Below are 27,984 nucleotides of genomic sequence, written 5' to 3'. Positions count from 1 at the left end.
GACCCGGGGGTACGGAGACGGGAACCGTGCGCGGTGCTCCCGGCGTGGGTCTGACCCGGGGGTACGGAGACGGGAACCGTGCGCGGTGCTCCCGGCGTGGGTCAGACCCGGGGATACGGAGACGGGAACCGTGCACGGTCCTCCTGGTGTGGGCCTGACCCAGGGATATGGAGTCAGGAATCTGTCAGTGTATAACACCGGGGTACGTTACCGGTGGGGACGGGTCTGTCAGTGTAGAAGACCGGACTTCAGGGGGGGTCCCTGATTAACACGAGGGTACGGTACCAGTGGATGTGGAGTCTCTCACTATGTAACACTGGTGTGTGGTATCTGCAGATGTTGACTAGTCTCGGACAGGGTTAAAGAGAAAGACAACATACAGAGTGTGGGTAATATGTTTATTGGGAACATTCAGGGAAGGCAGGCAGCGAGGAGGCACCCAGAATCCAGTCACAGTGGGCAGCGATCCTATCCCTGGCTCCTGGCGCCCCCTCTCCTTTCTGATCCCATGCTATGCTCCCAGATTCTCCCTCGTCCCCCGTCCACACGCGACGCTGGCTGGGATTGCGGTTCCCTGCCTGGGGCTTCCTTCCGAGTCCCGTGAAGTCCCTGAGTCACGATCTCTGCCCTCTACTTCACCGAGGTGACGGGGCTCTGGTTCCGAGTGGAGACCCAGGCCATGAACACATCCCTGTGGGGGAGGAGGAGATACCGTTAGCACTGATACCACTGTCCACAGCCTGTCCAGACACCCCAACAGGAGGCTGCCCTGGGCACCTCCCTCTGATCTTCCAGCCCCTCCCCTCCCGTTGCCCTCGCCCCGTCCCACCTCCCCGCCACGCACCTGCAGTGCTGCACCACACACTGGCTGCTGCAGTATTCGTTGTCCCAGTCGGGGCTGGGCACGGGGCTGTTGTTGCAGCCGCTACGCACGCACACCCCCGGCCCTGGGGTGGGCTCCCTCACCGGCGAGGGGGAGCCGCTCACCAACTCCACCGACGGCTGCCCACAGTTCTCCAGCTGGGACGGGGGGACGGGGGGTGAAGATTGAAACAAGGGTCGGTCATATTACCACAGTAACTCTCCAAACCCTCCCTCCTCCCATTTCTCGTCTCTACACCCCTCCCTCTTCTAAATCAGTTGTCCTGTTCCTCACCTTCTCCCCCCACCTCAGTTTCTCCCTCCATACAACTTCCATCTCTTCCTCTGCCTACCTATCCCTCAACCTCCTCCTTCTTCACTCTTTCCCCCTTCCTCCCTTTCCCACTCTCTCCCTCCCCCGACACCACCCTTCCCGTCTCCCTCCTGCTCTCTGTACCTCCCTCCATTTGCCCTCTCTCCCCACCCCCACGACCCGTGCTGCCTTCCTCCCCCGGACTCACCTGGGGCTCAGCCTGTGCGCTGGTGCTGGGGATGGCGAGGAGGGTCACCCCCTCGGCCACGCGCTGGGTGGGGAGCGGGGCTGGGGCCGGGGCCGGGGGCGCGGCGATGGTGACGGTGGGGGCGGGGGCCAGGGGCTGCAGCTGGATGATCTGCACCTGGAGGGGCGGGGGCGGAGGGGGGGCGGAGGTCAGGCCGGGCCTGAGCCGGGGCTGGGCCGCGGCCTGCAGGGGGGGCGGCCGGGGCTGCGAGACGGCCTGCAGGGGGGGCGGCGGCATGGGCTGCAGGGGGGGCGGGGCCTGCAGCCGCTGGGCGCGGGTGGCGGGGATCTGCAGCTGCAGCAGCTGGGGGGTGGGGGCCAGCACCGTCACCAGACCCTGGGTCATCTGGCGGGTGGTGACTGATGGGGGGCGCGTCAGGGAGGGTGACGGGGCGGGCGAGGGCGCGGGCACTAGCAGCGAGGTGGGGGCGGTCGTCGGCTCCTCGGCGGGCGCCTGCATCTCTCCCTCAGCGGAGTCCACGGCGGTCTGCGGGGAGAGAGGCAGAGGATGAGATACCACCCTGCACACAAACAGGACACCTGTCTCCACCCCACCCCACCCCACACAAACTCACTCACTCTCACACACTCCCGGGGTCAGCCACAGAGTGAATCTCCCTCCACACCGTCCCATCACACACTCCCGGGGTCAGACACAGAGTGAATCTCCCTCCACACCGTCCCATCACACACTCCCGGGGTCAGACACAGAGTGAAACTCCCTGCACACCGTCCCATCACACACTCCCGGGGTCAGACACAGAGTGAAACTCCCTCCACACCGTCGCATCACACACTCCCGGGGTCAGCCACAGAGTGTATCTCCCTCCACACCGTCCCATCACACACTCCCGGGGTCAGACACAGAGTGAATCTCCCTCCACACCGTCCCATCACACACTCCCGGGGTCAGACACAGAGTGAAACTCCCTGCACACCGTCCCATCACACACTCCCGGGGTCAGACACAGAGTGAAACTCCCTCCACACCGTCGCATCACACACTCCCGGGGTCAGCCACAGAGTGTATCTCCCTCCACACCGTCCCATCACACACTCCCGGGGTGAGACACAGAGTGAATCTCCCTCCACACCGTCCCATCACACACTCCCGGGGTCAGACACAGAGTGAAACTCCCTGCACACCGTCACATCACACACTCCCAGGGTCAGACACAGAGTGAATCTCCCTCCACACCATCCCATCACACACTCCCGGGGTCAGACACAGAGTGAAACTCCCTCCACACCATCCCATCACACACTCCCGGGGTCAGACACAGAGTGAAACTCCCTGCACACCGTCACATCACACACTCCCAGGGTCAGACACAGAGTGAATCTCCCTCCACACCATCCCATCACACACTCCCGGGGTCAGACACAGAGTGAATCTCCCTCCACACCATCCCATCACACACTCCCGGGGTCAGACACAGAGTGAAACTCCCTCCACACCGTCCCATCACACACTCCCGGGGTCAGACACAGAGTGAAGCTCCTTCCACACCATCCCATCATACACTCCCGGGGTCAGACACAGAGTGAATCTCCCTCCACACCGTCCCATCACACACTCCCGGGGTCAGACACAGAGTGAAACTCCCTGCACACCGTCACATCACACACTCCCAGGGTCAGACACAGAGTGAATCTCCCTCCACACCATCCCATCACACACTCCCGGGGTCAGACACAGAGTGAAACTCCCTCCACACCATCCCATCACACACTCCCGGGGTCAGACACAGAGTGAAACTCCCTGCACACCGTCACATCACACACTCCCAGGGTCAGACACAGAGTGAATCTCCCTCCACACCATCCCATCACACACTCCCGGGGTCAGACACAGAGTGAATCTCCCTCCACACCATCCCATCACACACTCCCGGGGTCAGACACAGAGTGAAACTCCCTCCACACCGTCCCATCACACACTCCCGGGGTCAGACACAGAGTGAAGCTCCTTCCACACCATCCCATCATACACTCCCGGGGTCAGACACAGAGTGAAGCTCCTTCCACACCATCCCATCACACACTCCCGAACTCCCTCCACACCGTCACAAAGTCAGACACAGACTGAAGTTCCCACCTTGGTCTCCAGCCCAGCCCTATACGAAGCCAGCGCCTTGAGATATTCCTTCTTCGCCGCCTCGGTTTTCCGTTTGTAGATCTGTGGGGGCGGGAAGAGTTTATGGTGAGATGGCAGAAGTGACGGGGGCCCCTCCTGCATCTACAGCCCCCTCCCCCCCAGCTGACCCCTCTCCCCTCATCACCAAGATGTCACCTCCCCAGACTGCCCCTCAGCAACCCACCAATCTCTTGGAGACTTCCCTCTCTCCTTTCCCATCTCTCTCCCCTCCCTGTCCCTCGCCTTTGTTCACCGCTCCACCATGCCGAAGTGGTCCGTTCCTCCCCCCCGGGAAAGAGGGGGTCCTCAGTGAAAGTCCCTCAACGTGGGTGTCTTTCCCTTGTACATTGCAGGAGCTGGGGTTGGGGCTATGCCTTGCAATGAATTCTTAAGCTTCCACACTGATCTCCCAGCCGCCTGTCACCCCTACTGACTGGAAGAGACCGTGTTCTCTGCGAACATGGCGTGTACGGGTGATAAGAGTACCTAAAAGGATTAACACTTCGTTGAAGAATAGTAGCCTGTTTTTTCCTGAAAGAAACCGCTGATGATCAGCAGATGTGCTAAGCCATGCTGAGCCATATTTCTCTGGAAGGTGGCGAGCTAGGGTTTCAGGAAGCTTCTCTCCTTGCGCACTCGTGCGTAGAGATAGGACCACTCCAGCCTGTTTCTGTACGTCCTGTCCATTATGCCTATTCTGTAATGTGTCTTTCGGGGCTGTCCTGTAATGGATAATTTTGCCTGTCTTGTGTGGGGGGGGGGGGCGTATCTGAACAAATAGATCTGCTTTGTAAGGGGAATTGTCAGTGAGCTGGTGGACCGGGCAGGAACAGTCACAGACCGTTCGTGTTCGAGCGACGAACTGAGCGAGCCCCAGGTGCTTTGAATAAAGAGTTTGTACTTGTACGGTCTCTGAGTGACTTTAATCCAGATTCGACTTCCACACGAGGCTGCAGCCCTTTTTTCATATCTGTGAGGGCTGCCCCTCGCCTCCCGGCTGCATTTTAACCCCACCCTATTTATATTTGGTCATCCAGTATGGAGGGAGGCAAGCAGGGAAGAGGAGGATACCCCAGAATACTTCGTCCTGGGACTGGCAGAGGTGGTCCCTGGATGAGGCCAGGAGAGAGCTCCGCCCGGACAGACTGCCTGGTAATTTTCCGGGGGTATGTTCGTGCCTGGGTAACCGTGGGGAAGGAACTCACGGTACCATGGAGGTGTTCCGGGACGGTTGGGCACCCCAGGCGACGAACATTAATGGAAGGGAACATTTTAATTCAGCTTGCCATGGTAACCGTTACCGTCTCTTTCCATTGGCAAAGTTGCAATGAAGGTATTTTTGTGGAAAATAACCTGTTTCTGCTCCTCGCCCAGGCTGTCCCACATGGAGGCGACGATCTTGGAGACCTCTCCGAAGGTAGCGTTGGGGTTCTGCCCTTTGATGGCGGCCTGCGTGTCGCGGAAGAAGAGGGCGTAGGCCGAGACCGGCTTCTGGGGCTCGTTGGGGTCCTTCTTCCTGCGTCGCTTCGAGCCCTTCCCTTTGCGCGGACCCTCCGCGGGAGGGGGCCTCTCTGCCAGGCCCTGCGGGGCGAGGAGGGGAGAGTCAGTGAGGGAGGAGGGCGGCCAGAGGGGAAGGTAGGAAGAGGTCGGGTACAATCACCTGTCGGGTAGCGGGGTGGAACACGAGCAGGGAGGGGGAGGGTGGGAGGATTCCCAGTGAGGAGGGATGGGTTAGGAAAGGGGTAGGAGGGGGTTGTGAGGGGGTGGGTAGTATACTGAGAGGAGGTGGTTACCAAAAATGAGGTGATTTTGGAGGGGAGTGGGTGGAGAAGGGGGTCCCCAAGATGAAGGGGTGTGGGTGGGGGCTCCCGGGACGGACACCGTGCAGTACTCACCCTGCGGAAGTCCTCGCCCTCCTCCTCGTGGGTGGAACTGGCCGGGGAGGGTGGGGGCGAGCTCCTGTCCCCGGGAGTGGCCTGGGGGCTCAGGATCTCACTCGCCCCCAGGCCCAGCCCCAGCTGGGTGCTCAGCTCCGACTGGTCGATGGTGGTCAGCGAGGCGTGGGGTCCCGCCGACACGGTGGTCGCAAGGGGGGAGCCTCCGAACTGCGTGCCCACCGGCTGCCCCAGGTCCTGCAGGGAGTGGGGGGCGGGGGAAGAGAGAGAGCGTCAGGGGGAGCAGATGCCATTGAGACAATGACCCCCTCCCTCCCTTGTGCCCCAAACCCCGTCTCCCTCCCTCACTGTGATCATCGCCCTGCCCAGCACCCCACCCCATCAACACAACCCCCTCCTTCCCCATCTCCACAACCCCCTCCCTCCCCATCTCCACAAACCCCCCCCGCCCAGCGCCTCTCCCCATCTCCACAACCCCCTCCCCCCATCTCCACAAACCCCTCCGGCCCAGCGCCCCTCCCCATCTCCACAACCTCCTTCCCCCATATCCACAAACCCCCTCCCTCCCATCTCCATAGCCCCCTCCTTGTCTCCGGGACCCTCTTCCTCTCCTGTACCCCTCGCTGTTTCCAAGTGCTCCTCCCTCCACGTCCCTCTCCCTCCCCTGTGCCCTGCCTTGACGTCCCCCCCGCCCCCCTCCCCCCCCCATCTCTGACACCCTCTCCCCGCCTGCAGGAAATGGTGGATTCTGCACACGCAGGTCTGCAGGGCCTGGGGCAGTCACTTACCACGCTCAGGCTACCCACAAGACTGGTTCCGGGCTCCATCACTCCCTGGGAGAGGGGCAGCGACAGCTCGAGGGGTGCAGAGGTGAACTGGGTGGAGAAGCCATTGTCCTGCGTGCTGGCTGGGTCACTGAGGTCGAAGTGGCAGGCCACGTCAGCGTCTGCTTCCAGGGGCAGAGAGATGGGGGGAATCTCAAATTCCTCATCCCCCAGGCTCGGTGTGTGGAAGGTCTGAGGGGGAGAGACAGGCACGGAGTGACGATCACAGAGCCTGTCCTGTCTGAGAGTGAGGCTCCCTCCACACCATATAACAAATACAGCACAGAAACAGGCCATCTCGGCCCTTCTAGTCCAAGCCAAACTCTTACCCTATCCTAGTCCCACCAACCTGCACTCAGCCCATAACCCTCCATTCCTTTCCTGTCCATATAGCTGTCCAATTTAACCTTAAATGACAACATCGAACCTGCTTCAACCACTTCTGCTGGAAGCTCATTCCACACAGCTACCACTCTCTGAGTAAAGAAGTTCCCCCTTGTGTTACCCCTAAACTTTTGTCCTTTCACTCTCAACTCACGTCCTCTTGTTTGAATCTTCCCCACTCTCAATGGAAAAAGCCTTTCCACGTCAACTCTATCTATCCCCCTCATAATTTTAAATACCTCTATTAAGTCCCCCCTCAACCTTCTACACTCCAAAGAATAAAGACCCAACTTGTTCAACCTTTCTCTGTAACTTAGGTGATGAAACCCAGGTAACATTCTGGTAAATCTTCTCTGTACTCTCTCTATTTTGTTGACATCTTTCCTATAATTTAGTAACCAGAACTGTACACAAGACTCCAAATTTGGCCTCACCAAATTGTACAATTTCAACATTACATCCCAACTCCTACACTCAATGCTCTGATTTATAAAGGCCAGCAAACCGAAAGCTTTCTTCACCACCCTATCCACATGAGATTCCACCTTCAGGGAACTATGCACCATTATTCCCAGATCCCTCTGTTCTACAGCATTCTTCAATGCCTTGCCATTTACCATGTATGTCCTATTTTGATTAGTCCTACCAAAATGTACCACCTCACACTCATCAGCATTAAACTCCATCTGCCATCTTTCAGCCCACTCCTCTAACTGGCCTAAATCTCTCTGCAAGCTTTGAAAACCTACTTCATTATCCACAACTCCACCTATCTTAGTATCAGACCAGGGTCAGACACAGAGTGAAACTCCCTCCACACCGTCCCATCACACACTCTCAGGGTCAGACACAGAGTGAAACTCCCTCCACACCGTCCCATCACACACTCCTGGGGTCAGACACAGAGTGAAACTCCCTCCACACCGTCCCATCACACACTCCCGGGGTCAGACACAGAGTGAAACTCCCTCCACACCGTCCCATCACACACTCCCGGAGTCAGACACACAGTGAAACTCCCTCCACACCGTCCCGTCACACACTCCCGGGGTCAGACACAGAGTGAAACTCCCTCCACACCGTCCTATCACACACTCCCGGGGTCAGACACAGAGTGAATCTCCCTCCACACCGTCCCATCACACACTCCCGGGGTCAGACACAGAGTGAAACTCCCTCCACACCGTCCCATCACACACTCCCATGGTCAGACAGAGTGAAACTCCCTCCACACCGTCCCATCACACACTCCCGGGGTCAGACACAGAGTGAAACTCCCTCCACACCATCCCATCACACACTCCCGGGGTCAGACACAGAGTGAAACTCCCTCCACACCGTCCCATCACACACTCCCGGGGTCAAACACAGAGTGAAACTCCCTCCACACCATCCCATCACACACTCCCGAGGTCAGACACGGAGTGAAACTCCCTCCACACCGTCCCATCACACACTCCCATGGTCAGACAGAGTGAAACTCCTCCACACCGTCCCATCACACACTCCCGGGGTCAGACACAGAGTGAAACTCCCTCCACACCGTCCCATCACACACTCCCGGGGTCAGACAGAGTGAAACTCCCTCCACACCGTCCCATCACACACTCCCGGGGTCAGACAGAGTGAAACTCCCTCCACACCGTCCCATCACACACTCCCGGGGTCAGACACAGAGTGAAGCTCCCTCCACATCGTCCCATCACACACTCCCGGGGTCAGACACAGAGTGAAACTCCCTCCACACCGTCCCATCACACACTCCCGGGGTCAGACACAGAGTGAAGCTCCCTCCACACCGTCCCATCACACACTCCCATGGTCAGACAGAGTGAAACTCCCTCCACACCATCCCATCACACACTCCCGGGGTCAGACAGAGTGAAACTCCCTCCACACCGTCCCATCACACACTCCCGGGGTCAGACACAGAGTGAAACTCCCTCCACACCGTCCCATCACACACTCCCGGGGTCAGACACAAGGTGAAACTCCCTCCACACCGTCCCATCACACACTCCCGGGGTCAGACACAGAGTGAATCTCCCTCCACACCGTCCCATCACACACTCCCGGGGTCAGACACAGAGTGAAACTCCCTCCACACCGTCCCATCACACACTCCCGGGGTCAGACAGAGTGAAACTCCCTCCACACCGTCCCATCACACACTCCCGGGGTCAGACAGAGTGAAACTCCCTCCACACCGTCCCATCACACACTCCCGGGGTCAGACAGAGTGAAACTCCCTCCACACCGTCCCATCACACACTCCCGGGGTCAGACACAGAGTGAATCTCCCTCCACACCGTCCCATCACACACTCCCGGGGTCAGACACAGAGTGAAGCTCCCTCCACACCGTCCCATCACACACTCCCGGGGTCAGACACAGAGTGAAACTCCCTCCACACCGTCCCATCACACACTCCCAGGGTCAGACACAGAGTGAAGCTCCCTCCACACCGTCCCATCACACACTCCCGGGATCAGACACAGAGTGAAACTCCCTCCACACCGTCCCATCACACACTCCCGGGATCAGACACAGAGTGAAACTCCCTCCACACCGTCCCATCACACACAGGCAGCAGAACCATGAGCAGTGAGAGGGCCATTGATCGAGGTGTGATAGAGAATGTTTCCCACAGGAGTCAGTGACAGGGCCGGGGGGGTCAGGATCACCACAGCTAACAACTGGGAGGGGGAAAAGAGCCGAACACACAAGGGAGAGGGATTCTACTCTGGCTGCATCAGGAATTGGAGAGAGTCCACACAAGGCTATTGTTGACCGCGTCTGTTTCCTGGTTTACAGAGACTCATTTCTCCTGTGGAACGTTATATTCCTGGCCACATTCAATCATTTCCCTGGGATATCTACCATACCTACCGACGCCCTTGATCAAAGGGAAGTACCAGGCACCGGGCAGACAGCATTTTAGGGGTCTAACCGGGATAGGACACACACAGGAAGTGGTGAGGAACATAGGCGGATAGAGGGAGCAAGTCCACAGCTCACTGACAGAGGCGGACAAGCTGGTGGAGATGGCACAGGGCACGCTGGCCCGCATCGGTCGGGGTACTGAGTACAAGAGTCACACTTCAGAGGTACAAAACCCTGGTTAGACCGTGGCTGGGAGTACTGGTCTCTACACAATGAACAGGGTGCAGGGGAGATTCTCCAGGTCAATGCCCTGTTCGGAGGGCATCAGTCACTGGGAGAGACCAGGCAGGATGGGACTGTTTCCTCCGGATCAGCAGAAGCTGACAGGGTGGGGAAGGAACCTTAAGGCCAATTCATACTTGTGCATCAAATCGACACCGTAGTTACGGCGTAGCCGCGTACCCTACGCCGTAGCCTGACGTGCACCTCCCCAAAAATGTAACTACGCGTCGCGGCGACGCAGACCGCAACAACTGTGATTGGTCTGCTTGGTAGCATCGCATTTCCTCCTACGCTGCAATAGCTTCCCTTTGGGCGACTGAAGGGCGGGGATGGAACTCTGGCTGCAATGCTTTCCATAAAGCTTCACAGACCTCCGAAATTATGGAGGACCCTGTGCTTGACGCCAGTTTGTAGCTGCACTTCCACCTGAAGCCAAAACTCGAATGGTGATCGCCAGTCTCTGAGTATACTGTGCGTACACTGATGCGAAATACATGGCTGGAGACGATGAACCAAATCGTCAAATCTACCTGCCGACATCCGAAAATATTTGAAATGCATTTCCTCGTCCATGTCTCCCAGTGGCCAGACAAGCACAGAAAATTCACCCTCCTTCAGATTCAGTTGCCATTGTTTGAAGTTTGAGTCAACATGAAGAAACTCAACACAGTGACATAGAGATTCCACCGCCAACTAGCGTTTTGGCGGTGAATTGCAGAGTGAGGCAGACACACCAACGCACAAATATAAATGCTCACAACGGCGTAAGCTAGTATGCACAGGTACAAATCAGCCTTTAGAGAGGAAACAAGACCATGAGGGCGCAGATTGGTAGAATCACTGCAGGGCATCAGAGAGAAGAGAGAAACTTTTAATGTTTTCTTTGTAAAGGTAACAGACAGCAGAGACAAAGGAGAGTTGGTGAACATTGTTTACTTGGACTTTCAGAAGGCGTTTGACAAGATGCCGCACTGAACAAGATCCGCACCAATGTTATCAAAGAAGAGATACTAGCTTGAACAGTTGTGATGAAGAGTCTTGGCCCAAAACATTGACTGTTTATTCCTCTCCGTAGACGCCGCCTGACCTGCCGTGTTCCTCCAGCATTTTGTCTGTGTTGCTCTGGATTTCCAGCATCTGCAGAATCTCTTGTGCAGCATGGGCCGAAGACTGGGTGACTGGCAGACGGCAGCCAGGAGGAATAACGGGGCCCTTTTCTGGTTGGCTGCATCCCCAGTTGTCAGCGTTGGGTTGCTGGGTTTCGTGTTATATGTTAACGATCTCGAGGACATAATCGATGGCTTTGTGGCCAAGTCTGCACATGATACGAAGATAGGTGGAGGGACAGGCAATGTTTAGAAAGCTCAGAGACTGGAAAAGGTCTTGGACAGGTTAGGAAAATGGACAAAGAAATGACAGGTGGAATATTTTACAAGGAAGCGTACAGTCATGCACCTTGGTGGATGGTATGAAAAAGTAAGACTATTTTCTAAACAGGGAGAAAATTCAAAAATCGGAGGTGCAAAGGGACTTGGGAGTCTAAGTGCAGGATTCCTTAAAAGTTAATGCAGGTTAAGTTGATAGCGAAAAAGGTAAGTGCAATATTAGCATTAATTTTGAGAGGACTAGAATACAAGAGCAAGGATGCAATGCTGAGGCTTTCTAAGGCATTGGTCAGACCACACTTGTAATATTGGACCAGGCTTGGGCCCCGTACTTTATCTAAGACAGGATGAGCTGGCATAGGAAAGGGTCCAGGGGAAGTTCACGAAAAAGATCCCAGGTATGACGAATGTTTGATGGCTCTAAGGGGGGGAGAGAGGGAGAGAGGGAGAGAGGGAGAGAGGGAGAGAGGGAGAGAGGGAGAGAGGGAGAGAGGGAGAGAGGGAGAGAGGGAGAGAGGGAGAGAGGGAGAGAGGGAGAGAGGGAGAGAGGGAGAGAGGGAGAGAGGGAGAGAGGGAGAGAGGGAGAGAGGGAGAGAGGGAGAGAGGGAGAGAGGGAGAGAGGGAGAGAGGGAGAGAGGGAGAGAGGGAGAGAGGGAGAGAGGGAGAGAGGGAGAGAGGGAGAGAGGGAGAGAGGGAGAGAGGGAGAGAGGGAGAGAGGGAGAGAGATTCTCATTGAAACCTGATGACTATTGAAAAGCCAAGATTGAATGGAAGTGGGGAGGATGAATCAAATGGTAGGGGAGTGTAGGACCAGAGGGCACAGCCTCTACAGAGAAGGACATCCCTTTAGAACAGACACAAAGAGGAATTTCTTTATCCAGAGGGTGGTAAACCTGTGGAAGACGGCTGAGGAGGCCAAATCATTGCGTGTATTTAAAGCGGAATCTTTGGTTGCTCAGGTTGCAAAGGCTACGAGGAGAACGGAGAATGATACAGACCTAGCGGCTGGTGGAGATGTTTGAGGAAAGGGGCAAGATCATTGTGCTGGAACGAAGAGTCTGTTTCCAAAGCAAGATGCAGCGGTTTCAAGCCCCCCTCCCCCCCCACCGAGCATCTGAGAGACCAGGCCAGAGCACCGCGTGCCCTCCCCAGTGCGAATTCGGAACCCTGCTTAACGACCCCTCCCCCCTCCCCCAAAGCCTTGCTCCCTCACCTCAGCCCCACTCAGGAAGGGGTGGCCGGAATCGCTGATGGTCAGGAAGGTGTCCGCACTTCCCGGGAACTGTGGGGAGACAGAGGGAGAGGGTGAACAAAAGGCCAGATGGTAACCCAAAAGTCCCCCACTCCACCACAGCATACAGTAAAAATCCCAGCTCGGGATCCTCCTCTGCGCAAAACACCCACTCCACCACCCAACCAAAAACTCAGTGGGCCACCCTTCTCCCGCAGCCAGCTGGGATCTTGCTGTTCTATCCCACCTCTCTCCTTCCCCCCTCCCAGTGGCCCAAAGGTGGTCAGTCATAGCTTCCCCTTCACCTCAGAGGTAGCTGGGATCACCCTGTACCTCCAGGAACAGCAGGTCCAATTGAATGGTCAGGGAGTGTGGGAGCAGAGGGCACAGCCTCCACGGAGGAGGAGAATGGTAGGGGGGCCCTTCCCCAGCTCCCAATTCTCCAAAATCTTCCTGTGCCCCCCCCCAGAATGACCAGTCCGGCCCTCCCCTCACCCCCCCCCACTAGTCCCATGAATGGTCTCCCCAAGCCCCTGGGATCTTTCTGCACCCCTGAATGACCAATCCCGGGTCTCTCCCAACCCCGATCTCTCTGGGATCTTTCTTTGCCCCCAGTATGACCAATCCTGGGTCCCCCCCCACAACCATCCCCATTATCTTCCTGTACCCCAAGAATGCCCCCCTGGGTGGTGGTTGACGGCCCCGGAGAGGGGCTCGGACCCCCAGGAAACCCCTCCGACCCTCCGTCACCTCCATCGCCGCCGCCCGCCGCCCCCAACAAAGATGTCGGGCGCAGCTCCCTCCCCCACCCCCGGGAATTGTACGTCACATCTGCCGGAAGAGGAAGTCAAACTGCCTGCATCATCCAGTCAGTGCTGGGCAGCCGGTGGCGCCCCGCACCAAGATGGCTCTCGCAAGGTCGTAACCACCCCCTTGCCGCTGCCCATAACAAAAATGGCGCCGCCAGTACCGTCACACGCTCGCGCCTGCAAGTTTTTTAAAAACCTAAATAAACTTTATTCACTATTAAAAAAAGTATTGAAAATAAACTGGGAAATGCATTTTCATGTGCTTACATTCATAGACGATGCGTAAAGTAGTGTTGAATTAAATGTCTTTAACCCAATAGCAACGTTGCCACTCATGAAGCCCTCTTAGGTACGAGGGTACTACTGAAATTGAGGGGCTTCCTCACTCAACCCGGCCCCTCCCTGACCAGTAGCGTTAGAACCCTATACTGTGGCGCTGCCCCACCGAGCCCTTACAGCAATACTCCTCGGCAGCTACTCCTGCAGCCTGGAATGTGCCAGTCGGCAACTCCTACAGACACAAACACGAGAAAAACTGCAGATGCTGGAAATCCCAAGGAGACACGCAAAATGTCGGAGGAACTCAGCAGGTCGGGCAGCAATCTATGGGGTGGGGGATTTCCATCGATACTGCCTGACCTTCTGAACATCTACAGACATCCCGACGTGTTGGCAGACCCAGCTGATGATCTTGCAGCCTCAGTTGATGCCGTCTGTGTCACTCAGCTCCTCGGCCCTCGCATCTTCCGCTACACCCACGTCGCAAGCCTACAGCACGCATAGAGAACGGCAGTCCTCCCGCGGTGGGAGTGACGTTCCGGGGAAGGATCTGACTGCGAGGACGGAGAGTCCGTCCCACTGACTGGCTTCAACCTGAACCCCAGACAGACCCACCGTCACCCAGCGCCGCCAGGTTAGCGGAAGCGACGTCCGACGCATCACCGTCTGTGCTTCAACCAATCGCGGCCGGCCCTGAGCCGTTTAATTGCCGGCGTAGATGCGGGGCTCGCCCCTGACAGCCAATGAGCGGGGTAGATTCCTGACGGATGCTCACATTAGCCAGCGGGAAACAGGCTTCGTTTGAAAGGCATCACGAGGAACGAATAGGAGCTGAGGAGAGTATCAATGGGGACGGTGCGTTCGCAGATGGAGGTAATTGGTGGATGTAGGTAAAGGGGCGGGTTTTATTGAGAGATTCATTGGAGGGAGGAGATGATTAGTAAACACAGGAAAGGTGGGGATTTGATTGGCAGACGGAAATGATTGGTGGATACCGGGGTGGAGGTACATTTTGATTGGCCAGCAGAGGTGATTGGTGAATCCAGATGAGGGAAGGATTTGATTGGCAGCGGGATGAATTACTCCTCGTCCCTCACAGACACCGGAGGGCAAGACTGGGGTTAAATCCCTTGCCCTGGGGTGGAGAGTTGTGAGAGCAATAAAATGTAAAAGCAAGGATCAAATAACACTGGACCCTGTCCCAGGAGAAGTGGCCTTTGACGTCTATCTCACTGAACTCAGGTGGTGACAAGGAGCCGTACAGGAGCGGGGTGGATCAGCTGGTTGAGTGGAGTCGCAAGGACATCACACTGAATGTCAGCAAGACCAAGGAATGGACTGTGGGCTTCAGGAAGGGGAAGTCAGGAGAACACACACCCGTCCTCATGGATGGGCCGGCAGTGGAAAGGGAGTGAGCAGCTTCAGGTTCCTGGGTGTCAGCATCTCAGAGGATCAATCCTGGGCCCAGCGAAGGTACAACAGCGGCTATACTTCCTTAGGAGTTTGAGGGGATTTGGTTTGCTATGCCATCAAGGACCCTTGAAAATTTCTACAGTTGTCATCTCTCTCTCTCTTTCTCTGTTTCTCTCTCTCTCTCCCCCCCCCTCCCCTCTCTCCCCCCCTCTCTCCCCCCTCCCCTTCCTCTCCCCCTCTCCCCCTCCTCTCCCCCTCCTCTCCCTCTCTCCCCCCTCCCCCCCTCTCCCCCCTCCTCCCTCTCTCCCCTCCCTCTCCCCCTCCCTCTCTCCCCCCTCTCTCTCCCCCCTCTCTCTCCCCCCTCTCTCTCCCCCCTCTCTCTCTCCCCCTCTCTCTCTTTCTCTCTATTGCCACTCTCACTCACTCCCCCTCTCTCTATCTATCTCTCTCAGTCACTACCCTTCTCTCTCTCCATCCCTCTCTATCTCTTTCACTCCCCCCTCCATCTCTCTCTCTCCATTCTATCTCTGTTTCACTTTCTTATTCTGTCTCTTTCTCTCTCCATCTCTCTAGCACTTTCTCCTATATTCTAATTTTCTCTCTTTCTTCCCTCTCCCCCTTCTCTCCCCCTCTCACCCCTTTCCTCCTCTTGCCCTCTCCCCCTCTTGTTCGTGTCTGTCTCTTTCTACCCTGAGCCCTCAGTGATCTGCGCTCCTTGGTGTGCCTTGCCACAGGTAACAATGAGGTGTACAGGAAAGAGCTGGCAAACCTAGCATCACGCTGTCATGGTGACAACCTCTCCCTCAATGTCAACAGAACAAACTAGTCGTTCCTTTCTTCACTTCAGGAAGGTGGGGAGGGGTTCATGTATTGAAACCTGTTGAATATTGAAAGGCCTGGACAGCGTGGACATGCAGAGGATGTTTCCTGTAGCGGGTGAGTCTAGAACCAGCGGGCACAGACTCAGAATAGAGGGACGTTATGTCCCTTTAGAACAGAATGAGGAAGACTCTTCTTAGCCAGACAGCGATGAATCTGTGGAATCCATTGCCCCTGATGGCCAAGTCACAGTGGAGTTCTGATGGGTGGTCTGTGGTGGTGGTGCAGTGCTTTCCACACCCGGACTTTGGATCAAGAGGCCCTGAGTTCGAATCCCGCCAGCTCCTTGTACACTCTCCGTTCACGCCGACTGTCAAGCTTGCAACTTGGTCTCGTAAATCAGACAAACGCCAAAGAAATGGCAACGTTTAGATTAGATTAGATTAGATTATGAGGACACGCAGTCCTCTTTTATTGTCATTTAGTAATGCATGCATTAAGAAATGATACAATATTCCTCCAGTGTGATATCACAGAAACACAGAACAGACCAAGACTGAAAAACTGACAAAACCACATAATTATAACATATAGTCACAACAATGCAACAATACCATAACTTGAAGAAGAACAGGCCATGGGCACAGTAAAAAAGTTCAAAGTTTCTCGAATGTCCCACATCTCACGCAGACGGGAGAAGGAAGAAAACTCTCCCTGCCATGCCCGACCACAGTCCGACTCTGAGTCATCCGAAAACTTTGAGCCTCCGATCAGCCCTCTGACACCGGGTACCGAGCGCCATCTCTGCCGAACACTTCGACCCCAGCCTCGGTCGTCAGCAGCAGGCAAAGCCGGGGATTTTGGAGCCTTCCTTCCGGAGATTCTCGATCGCACAGTAGCAGCGGCAGCAAACCGGGCATTTCAGAAATCCCTCTGGATGTTCCTCTGTGCCTTCTCATGTCTGTCTACATCAAATCAGAATTGTGCACGGCATCCTACTTACAAATACGATATCATTTCACCGGAGAGCTGCGCTCTCTGCGATGTGCCGAACAAGGTGCGGGAAAGAACTTGGTAGGTTTTTGAGAGGTGTCACAGGCTGCCAGGAGAAGGCAGGAAAATGGGGTTGAGAGGGACAACAAATTAGCCATGATGGAATGGTGGAGCAGACCCGATGGGGTGCCTAATTCTGCTCCCATGGTCTTATGGCATGACATGCTGCTGTCTGCTTCACTGGTCCAGAGGGCTAGAAGCTTGAAAGTATCTAGGAGTGAACATCACCAATGACTTGAGCTGGCCCAATCACATTGATGTCACGGCCAATAAAGTTCACTTGGAGAAAGTCTCCACAACACTTTCTGTGTAACTGTATCACTTTATTCTGCAGTCTTCAGAGTTACAAAATACACTTGGACTAAGATGTTAACTGTCCTGTGCTATCACCAGTGGGATCATCAGTTGATCTGCCACCTGTCTTCAGGAGTTTCGGCCCGCTTATGATCAAGACTCCCTCGAGGTGGTGGGCCAGCAGTGCTAAAGCACCACCTCCCACTGGTGAGCTTGAAAACTTGGCATCTGCCTCTATCAGAGTTGTTGGTCACTTCCATCCAACAGATAGTCTGCTCTTCAGGTGTCTATGCAACTACTGAAGGGTTTGCAAGATATGTGTACACTGTCTGACTATCTGCCCTCTGGACATACTTGGTCCACACCCATGTTGATCCTTTCTCTGCTGCCTCAGCTACAGCCCTGCTGGTTGACTTGATCTCTCTTCTAGCAATTGCTTTTCCCTTGCATTACCTCAATATTCTGTTGTGGTACATGTAATCCGCGTGAATGGTATGTAAAACAAAGTTTGTCACGGTACCTCAGTTCAATCATTAACCAATTACCAAGTCAAAGTTGAAATGAGCTTATGGTCATGTGTGTGTCGATACATGTGTGTCATGTGTGTATAGGTACAAGTGTGTGTATCTGTGTCGTGTGTTAAGGTACATGTGTGTCATGTCTGTACAGGTACACGTGTATGCTGTTATGTTTTGTAACTTCAAACCATTAAACTAATTCAAAGGAAGACATCAGAGTCCGAAATGTGAGTGTAACTTCTTGTTTACTTTAAGCGAGGGGCGCACATATTACATGGTAGCATCGTGACGAATGCAATTCTTGTATTTGTACATATAACCGGTTATGAATTATTTAAACAAACAAGAACACTTAAACAGTTCTCTCTATGTATATATATGATTACACAAATATCACTGAAATATTGAATACACAACACTCCTCCCCGCCTAGCTATAAACTCCAACTCAATAGAGGATACATTTCAACTACATACACAGGATACTGTACTATATAATACATTACTATATACAGACATCCACCACATAGACAATTTTAAATTGCCCCTTTCAGGTCTAAAGATGCAATCACTGTGGAAGATTTTGTACTCTTGTGGAGTAATGTTGCTCCTGCGATGGGGAATCACTGTGCCTGGCTGGTGAGACTTGTGGCTGTGAAACAGGTTCAGGTTCTGGGCCCTCCTCGGTGGTGGTTGTAGGAGATGGCTCTGAGGCTGCAGGAGGTGGTTCTGACAGAAGCAACCACTCTTCTTCTTCTTCCTTTTTCTTCTAATTTGTGCATCTTAACCCTGGGAAGATTCATTTAGTTCTCTGGAGTATTCGCTTATTAATCTGTCTATTGCTCCCTTCACGATCTGATCTCTCCTCTTGGTTTCCTCGCCCACAACATCCTCTGGTGAATCCCCTGTTTTCCTATCTCCATTGACTCCTTTCTTTTTGGCTGTCCGTTCATCCAGCTTGGCTTTGGTTTTTGTGTCTACTTTTACGAGCGGCTTTTTGTCTCCCACGAAGTTCATGCAATAACCTCAATGCACGCAGACTAGTTGCTGGTTCCTTGTCCTCACAAAAGCCTACGCAAGTGGGCTACGCCGTTGTGAGCATTTATACTTGTGCGTTGGTGTGTCCGCGTCGCTCTGCAATTCGGGCACGTCACGTTATTCGCACGTCACGCATGCGCACACACCTGCCCACGCAAGGCTTCATGGTCATGGTAGTCTTTCTCAGGGTAAACAAGTTTAAAACAAGCATCTTTTTTCGTAAAAGCGAAATGTGTCCTCCATAATTTCGGAGGTCTGTAAAGCTTTATGAAAAGCATAGCAGCCAGGGTTCCATCCCTGCCCTTCAGTCGCCCAATGGGAAGCTATCGCAGCGTAGGAGGAAATGCGATGCTACCAAGCAGACCAATCACAGTTGTCGCGGTCTGCATTGCCGCGACGCGTAGTTACATTTTGGGAGAGGTGCGCATCAGGCTACGGCGTAGGGATCCACGTAGGCTCTGCGTAGGGTTCGCGGATACGGCGTCGGTTTGATGCACAAGTATAAATCAGCCTTTAGGCACCAACACCCGTTTGTTCTCTGTTGGGGCGAAAGTCCATGATGTTCGGCACTTGGGCAGTTGTGGCATCGTCCAGTACCTTCCTCGATTCTCTTTCTAATGGCTCCGTCACAGGGAACGTGGCATGCAAATGGCGAATGGATCTCCAATCAGGTTGCAGTAGTCTCAGCCAATCACAGCCCCACAGTGCTGGCCCTCCTGTGTTTACTGGCCACAAGCCCAATGTGGCCTGTTGGTCGTCGTATTTCACTGAATGCCATTCCCACAGGAGTTACCTTTTCCCCAGCATAAGTTCTCAGTTGGATACCTGCAGGTTCCATTTCAATATGTTCGAAATGCCATTCAAACTCATTTTATGGAATGACTGAAACAGCGGAGCCAATATCCAATTCCATTTTAATTAATTCGCTGTTTACTTCTGGTTTAAGCCATATTGCTCGCCTCCTGTTAATTTTCATATTGTAAATCCTAAGGCTAGCCAATCTTGTCTCACTCTCGTCATTATCTGATTTTTCATCAACAGCGTGCAGATTAGTGCTCTTTCTGAAACTGCAACCTGACTGTTTAGCTTTTTCTCTTCCCTGTGCAGTCCATTTATTTGTGTCTGCCCGGCACGCTGTTTGTATGTGTCCTACTTTGTTGCATTTTCTGCAAGTTTCACCTTTAAACGTGCATTGGTCCCGTGTATGTGAGCCCCTGCCACAACAGTAAAACAATTTGTTCAGCCCGGCCAGTTTCTGTTTAGACGCTGCAATTTTGTTCCCACTCACTTTCATTCCTGACCACAAATCAATTGTGTCTCTGTCTGCTGTTTCCATTGATACAGCAATTTCAACTGCTCTTTTAAATGTAAGCTGTGCTTTAGTTAGGAATTGTTTTTGAACAGTTTCTTGTAAGATTCCACAAGCTAAATGATCTCTCAGTGCCTTACTAAGCCCATCATTGAACTGACAATGCTCGGAGAACTTCTTCAATTCCGCCACATACACTGAAATGAACCCCCCCCCCTTTCGATTCCACTTATGAAACCTAAAGCGTTCTGCGATCAATAATGGTTTTGGTTCTAAATATTCCCGCATTATTTTCACAATATCAGCAAAGCCCATTTCTGCTGGTTTGGTTGGAGCAGCAGTCAAACCTCAAAGCAAACAGTATGCCTTGAAGCCCAGACTACTCAGCAAAATTTATACCTGCTTCTCATTGGCTATTTCATTTGCTTCAAAACTACTGTTCAAGTAGCTCAGTATACATGAGGGTGTATAAAGTGACGCAGATGGGGGGGCTGTTGCTATAGTAGTCTGGCGGACTGACCTCTACCTTTTTGAGGCTAAGCAACAACTCCCGTATGCCTCCTCTTGAATAGGACCCCACCAAGGAGCACCAGCTCAGTATCACCCACACCATCACTGACCTTATTAACTCTGAGGATCACCCATCCACAGCTAGCAACCTCATAGTTCCCTCACCCTGCACCTCCCGTTTCTACCTCCCACCCCAGATCCATAAACCTGCCTGTTCAGGTAGGCCCATTGTTTTAGTTTGCTCCTGCCCCACCGAACTTATATCTGCACCTCTCGAAACACACACGAAATGCTGGAGGAACTCAGCAGGCCAGGCAGCATCTATGGAAAAGAGTAAATCATCGACATGAAGAGCTCCGGCCCAAAATGTTGCCTTTCTACTCTTTTCCATAGATGCTGCCTGGCCTGCTGAGTTCCTCCAGCATTTCGTGTGTGTTGCTTGGATTTCCAGCATCTGTAGATTTTCTCTTGTTTGTGACTGGTTCTGCATCCCTTGGCTCTGTTTTATACCCCTTTCCCCCACCCCCCCCACGCTCCCCAGTTCAGTCCCCTCCTACCTACATCTGCGACACTTCATGTGCTCTTGATCTTTTCAATGACTTCAAGTTCCTCGGCCCTGGCCATCTCATTTTCACTGTTGATCTCCATCCCTCATCAAGAAGGCCTCAAAGCCCTCTGCTTCTTTCTGAACACCAGACCCAACCAATTCCCCGCCACTACTGCTCCTCTCTGTCTGGTGGATCTGAGCCTCTCTCACAATAATCTCTCCTTTCCTCCTCACACTTCCTTCAAATAAAAGGTGTAGCCATGGGCACTTGCATGGGTCCCAGCTATGCCTGCTTGTTTGTCGGCTACATGGAACAGTCTATGTTCCAAGCCTACGCTGGTATCACTCCCCAACTTTTCCTACGCTACATTGATGACTGCATTGGTGCTGCTTCCTGCACCCATGCAGAGCTCGTCAACTTGAACAACTTTCCCTCCAACTTCCACCCTGCCCTCAAATTTACCCGGTCCATTTCTGACAACTCCCTCCCCTTTCTGTCTATCTCTGGACACAGCTTATCCACTGTCATACTTTATAAACCCACTGGCTATCACAACTACCTGGACCATGCCTCTTCCCATCCATCCTATCACCTGTAAAAACACCACCCCCTATCCCCAATTCCTCCATCATCTGCTCTCAGGATGAGGCTTCTCCTTCCAGAACTAAGGAGATGTCCTCCTTCAAAGAAAGGGTCTTCCCTTCCTCCACCATCAATGCTACCCTCACCCACATCTCTTCCATTTCACGCACGTCTGCTCTCACCCCATCCTCCCACCACCCTACCAGGGATAGGGTTCCTCTTGTCCTCAACTACCATCCCACCAGCCTCCACACCCAGCACATAATTCTCCCTAAATTCCGCCATCTCCAATGGGATCCCACCACCAGATACATCCTTCCCTCCCCTCACCTCCTGCTTTCCGCAAGGATCACTCCCTACACGACTCCCTTGTCCATTTGTCCCTCCCCACCAATCTCCCTCCTGGCACTTATCCTTGCAAGCGGAACAAGTGTTACACCTGCCCCTACACCTCCTCCCTCACTACCATCCAGGGCCCCAAACAGTCCTTCCAGGTGAGGCAACACTTCACCTGTGAGTCTGTTGGGGTCATCTACTGTATCCAGAGCTCCCGGTGTGGCCTCCTGTATATCGGTGAGCCCCGACGTAGACTGGGAGACTGCTTCGCCGAGCACCTACGCTCTGCCTGCCAGAAAAAGTGGGATCTCCCAGTGGCCACCCATTTCAATTCCACTTCCCATTCCCATTCATTCCCACATGTGTCCATCCTTGGCCTCCTCTACTGCCATGATGAGGCCACACGCAGGTTGGAGGAGCAACACCTCATAGTCCATCTGGGTAGCCTCCAACCTGATGGCATGAATGTGGATTTCTCGAACTTCTGGTAGTGCTCCCCCCACCACCTTCACCATTCCCCATTCCCATTTCCCTCTCTTACCTTATCTCCTTACCACCTCTTCACCTTCCCTTTCTCCCATGGCCTTCTGTCCCCTCCTATCAGATCCCCCCTTCTCCAGTCCTTTATCTCTTTCACCAATCGACTTCCAAGCTCTTTATTTCACCCCTCCCTCTTTCACAGTTTCACCCCTCACTTGTACATCTTCCTCCCTCCCCACCTTCTTAACCCGACTTCTCTTTTTTTCTCCAGCCCCGATGAAGGGTCTCGGCCCAAAACGTTGACTGTTTACTCTTTTCCATGGATGCTGCCTGGCCTGCTGAGTTCCTCCAGCATTTAGGGTGTGTTGCTCTGGATTTCCAGCATCTGCAAATTTTCTCTTGTCAGTATAGATAAGCTAGTTATCTGTTGTAGAATCGAACATACCAGTCTTTCTGATTCAGCCAGCCATTTCTTCTTCTTTTTTTTAATGATTATTATCACCCAGTGCTGTCTCTTTATGAGCTTGAGAACTCTTCCGTTTTCTGGGCTGTTTTTTTACTTGCTGTTCCTCACTGAGCTTCAACGGGCCGCTAGCTGTCTTAGGTTCGTTTTAAAAATACCCCATCGCCACTGTTATGTTTTCTAACTTCAAAACATTAAACTAGTTCAAAAGAAGATACAGAAGTCCAAAATGTGAGCATAACTTCGTGCTTACTTTAAGCAAAGCGCTCATACATCACATGGTAGCATCATGACGTATGCAATTTACGTATTTATACATAGAGCTGGTGTTGACTTACTTACCAAACAAGAGTGAATATATATGAAAGGTTACTCAAATATTACTTAAATATTATTTACAGAATGTGCAGAGGGGCAATGAAACACTTACAGCACCATCAGAGGCTTATATCATCAAATACACAATACCCACGAGGAAAATGTAGATTATACAAAGATAGAACATCGAACAGTACAGGCCATTCGGCCCACAATGTTGTACTGACCTTCAAATGTACTCCAAGATCAACCTAATCCTTCCCTCCTATACAATCTCCTAGATTCCTTTTAAAGTTCGAATTTCAAAGTAAAAATTTATATATTATCAGAGTACATACATGTCACCACATACAACCCTGAGATTCTTTTTCCTGCGGGCATACTTAGCAAATCTATAGAATAGTAACTGTAAATAGGATCAATGAACAACAGTCTGTACAAATGCAGATATAAATAAATAGCATTCAATAACATGATAAAAGAGTCCCTAAATCAGTGTAGCTATCCTTTTGTTCAAGAGCCTGATGGTTGAGGGTAGTAACTGTTCCTGAACCTGGTGGTGTGAGCCCTGAGGCTCCTGTACCTTCTTCCTGATGGCAGCTGTGAGAAAAGAGCACGGCCTGGGTGGTTGGGGTCCCTGATGATGGATGCTGCTTTCCTACGACAGAGCTCCATGCTGATGTGCTCGGTGGTTGGGACGATTTTACCCACGATGGACTGGGCCAAATCCACTACCCCTTGTGGGATTTTCCACTTAAAGGGATTGGTGTTCCCATACCAGGCCGTAATGCAGCCAGTCAGCACACTGTCCAACAAACACCTGTAGAAGTTTCCCAAGTTTTTTGATGACATGCCAAATCTCTACAGACTCCTGAGGAGGTAAAGGTGCTGTCGTGCTTTCTTCACAATTCCATCATCCATCATCAAAGATCCCCACCACCCAGGCCGTGCTCTTTTCTCGCTGCTGCCATCAGGAAGGAGGTACAGGAGCCTCAGGACTCGCACCACCAGGTTCAAGAACAGTTACTACCCCTCAATTATGTGCCTATCTAACAGTCTTTTGAAAACTCTTAATGTATCTGCCTCTACCACCACACTTGACGGCACGTTCCACGCACCCACCATGGTCCGTGTAAAATACCTGTGTCGGACAGCCCCCTATACTCTCCTCCAACCAACTTAAAATTATGCCCTTTCTGACCAGTCATTTCTGCCCTGAGAGAAAGGTGCTGGCTGCCCACTCGATCTATGCCTCCTGTCATCTTGTACACCTCTAACCTTCCTCGCTCCAAAGAGAAAAGCTTTAGCTCGCTCAATTATAAGACGTGCTCTCTAATCCAGGCAGCATCCTGGTCAGTCTCCTCTGCGCTCTTTCCAAAGCTTCCACGTCCTTCCCATAATGGAGCGCCCAGAACTGTACACAGTACTCCGAGCGAGGTCGGACCAGAGTTTCACAGAGCTGCAAGATCACCTCAAACTCAATCCCTATGACTAATGAAAACCATCGCACCTTCTTAACCACCCTGTCAACTTATCAACTTACGTACAAGTGAAAATCTGCAGACGCTGGAAATCCAGGCAACACACACAACATGCTGAAGGAACTCGGCAGGCCAGGCAGCATCTATGGAAAAGAGCAAACAGTCGACACTTCGGGCTGCCTGGCCTGCTGAGTTCCTCCAGCATTTTGTGTATATTACTTTCTATTTCTTCAACAAGTTTGAGGGATCTTGATGATAATTGGATCTAAACACTCCTCCTCCTGTGATTCATTTGTCAACCTAAAAGCCTCTGGAACTGCCTACTTCCAATACTACCCCTGGTGAAAGACTTGCCTCTATTCTTCCTTTAAACTTGCCTAACCTTAAAAGCCTGTCCTCTGATGTTTGATATTCTGAGGAAAAGATTCTGACTGCGCTAGCCAGGAGTCAGAGAACATTTCGGGAGTGCAGTGTGATGTGTTTTACTGAAACGGGGCAGCACGAGGACATACCTGATCAAAATTTTTCCATGGACGGCTTCCAAACCGTTCGGGCTGACCGGAGGTGCACTGAGAGCGGTAAGCGTAAAGGAGTTGGGGGCTTGCTGTTCTGGTTAACAACGGATGGTGCAATCTGGGTCATATTACGATCGAGGAACGTGTTTGCAGACCGGATATTGAACTTTTTGCTGTTGGACTCCGGCCATATTCCACCGAGATACAACACTGGGCGTCACGGAAGGTCATTCCTGCCTGTGGCCATTGAACCTTGCAGCTCCTCTCGTGCAGGGTCAGACACCCTGAGCCAATAGGCTGGTCCTGGACTTATTTCCATCTGGCATAGTTTGCATTTTGTTGTTCGATTGTTTGTGGTTTTTGTATTGTTATATTTATGCTCTATTCTTGGTTGGTGCGGCTGTAACGAAACCCAATTTCCCTTGGGATCAATAAAGTATATCTATCTATCTAACCTCCAGCATTTTGTGTGTGTTGCTTGGATGGTGGCTGTCACCTTGAGGCAGTGACCCTGTAGATGTCCTCGATGGTGGGGAGGGATGTACAAGTGACGGAACTGGGTCCGTCCCTGACATTCCTCTGCATTGGAGTTGCTATGCAGCTGGTTAGAGGTAGTGCAAGGTGTGGGATGAAGTGCACCAATTACACAGAAAGTGCAAGATCACGAGGAAGGAGAATGTGAGGTCAGGACTCTATCATATTAAGGAATTGTCCTATCATAGTGGAAATAAAATCTGTCCTCAAACCCTGGTGGTACAGCCGTTGTATCTTCTGCCCGATGGGAGGGGGAGAAGGGAGAGGGTCTAGGGTGGATGGCGGCTTCACTGAGGCAGGGGGAAGTGTAGGCAGAAACCGAGGAGGGGTGGCCGGTGTCAGTGATGTGCTGAGCCGTATCCACAGTTCTCTGCGGTTTCCTTCAGTCACGGGCCGAGCGAGCAGTTGCCACGTGCCGAACCGGAGAAGACGCTTCCTCTGGCGCATCAGTGAAAACTGCCGAGGGTTGACGGGGACATGCCGAGTTCCCGAGGAAGCAGAGACAGTGGCGAGCTTTCTCGGCCTTGGCGTCTATGCCGTCGGATCGGGACTGGCCGTTGGCGATGTTCACTCCCAGGAACTTGAAGCTCTCAAACATCTCAAACTCAACACTGTCGATGTAGACAGGAGCACGTGCACTGCCCGCACCCCCAACCGTCACCTTCCTGAGGTCCATGACCGTCCCTTTTGTTTTGTTGGCTTTGAGGGAGAATTTGTTGCCATGACAGCACTGTGTTCTCTATCTCCTTCCTGTATTCCACCTCATCGAGTTTTGGCCCACCATGGTGGTATAATTTGCAAACGTTGATGGAGTTAGAGAGCAGAATCTAGCTACACAGTCCTAAGTGTACAGGGAGTCGAGTCAAGGCCTGAGGCAGATAAAGTTCGACCTTAGACTGAGGGAAACATCTTCTCCATGTCCGCTCTATCCAGGCCTTTCAGTATCTAGTGGTTTCAATAAGATCCTACCCCAATCCTTCTGAATACAGGCCCAGAGACACAAAACTATCCTCTTACATTAACCCTTTCATTCCTCTAAACCTTCTCAAGGACAGAGTACATCTTTAGAGCCAAAAGGCCCTTCGGCCCATCTAGTGCCTGCCAGCCTGATCTTCTCCCTAGTCCTATCTACCCGCTGCACCAGGACCATATCTCTCCAAATCCTTTCCATCTACGTACCCTATCCAAACTTCTCTTAAATGTTTCAGTTGAACCGGCATCCGGCACTCCCGTTGGCCGTTCATTCCACGCTCGCACCTCCTCTGAGCGAAGAAGATCCCCCCCCCGCCCCCAGATTCCCCTTAAATATTTCACACTTCACCCTAAACCTGTGACCTCTAGTTCTAGCCTCACCCAACATGAGGGGGGAAAGTCCTCATGTCTTCACCCTATCTACACCCCTCAATATTTTGTTTACCTCCATAATTTCTCTTCCTCAGTCTCCTAAGCTCCAGCAAATAAAGTCCTTAGGAATTCAACATTTCTGTGTAACTCAAGTCCCTGCAACACCCTCACAAATTTTTGTACGATCTTTCAACATGAGGTGAAAACTGCCCAGCAGATTATCGGCACCCAATTGCCCACCATTGAGAACATCTACCATAAACGCTGCCTGGGCAGGGCGAAAAGCATTATCAGGGATGCATCTCACCCTAACCATGGACTTTTTACTCTCCTCCCATCCGGTAGGCGCTACAGGAGCCTCCACTCCCGCACCAGCAGGCACAGGAAGAGCTTCTTCCCTGAGGCTGTGACCCTGCTGAACCTCTCATCACAGCACTAAGCGGTATTGCATCAGTATTGTACTGTCTCAGTACATTTGTATTTGTGTGCTGTAGCACTTCTTTTATTCGCAGTTATTTTGTAAATAATGCTATTCTTTGCATTTCTGGTCAGATGCCAAATGCATTTCATTGGCTTTGTATCTGTACTCGGCACAATGACAATAAAGTTGAATCTAATCTAATCTAAAATTCTATTGATAGCTTTCCTGTAGATAGGTCACCATAATTGCACGCAATGCTTCAGATTCAGCCTCGCCAACATATTCTAAGTAAATTTATTATCAAAGTGCATACATGTCACCATATACAACCCTGAGATTCATTTTCTTGTGGGCATACTCAATAAATCCATAATAGACTAATAACTATAATTGAGGACCACATGGATTGGGGGTTCAACCAGTGAGCAAAAGACAACAGACTACGTAAATACAAAAAGAAAGAAATAATGATAATAAATA

At 52.5% G+C, this 27,984-nt stretch overlaps 1 protein-coding gene across 3 annotated transcripts; it reads right to left on the bottom strand.

The window, feature by feature from the left end:
* Positions 1-368: 368 nt before the first annotated feature.
* Positions 369-14,171, bottom strand: tox4b (TOX high mobility group box family member 4 b). 3 transcript variants are annotated; one of them, XM_063060059.1, is made up of 9 exons: positions 13,518-14,171; positions 12,424-12,492; positions 6,241-6,468; positions 5,453-5,689; positions 4,911-5,138; positions 3,519-3,599; positions 1,383-1,907; positions 845-1,020; positions 369-691 (listed from the first exon to the last, which is right to left on the bottom strand). In XM_063060059.1, the coding sequence occupies exons 1-9, from the start codon at positions 13,584-13,586 to the stop codon at positions 631-633; spliced, it is 1,674 nt and encodes a 557-aa protein (XP_062916129.1). In that variant the 5' UTR covers positions 13,587-14,171; the 3' UTR covers positions 369-630. The 3 variants fall into 3 exon arrangements, with proteins under 3 accessions (XP_062916129.1, XP_062916130.1, XP_062916131.1); XM_063060060.1 differs by having other exon boundaries at positions 13,890-14,171; XM_063060061.1 differs by lacking the exon at positions 13,518-14,171 and adding an exon at positions 13,192-13,259.
* Between the last annotated feature and the right edge of the window lie 13,813 nt (positions 14,172-27,984).

The sequence above is a fragment of the Mobula hypostoma genome, chromosome 10 (genome assembly GCF_963921235.1).
Source record: "Mobula hypostoma chromosome 10, sMobHyp1.1, whole genome shotgun sequence".
In the NCBI taxonomy this organism is placed as follows: domain Eukaryota; kingdom Metazoa; phylum Chordata; class Chondrichthyes; order Myliobatiformes; family Myliobatidae; genus Mobula; species Mobula hypostoma.
This window is presented reverse-complemented; position numbering and strand designations above follow the sequence as displayed.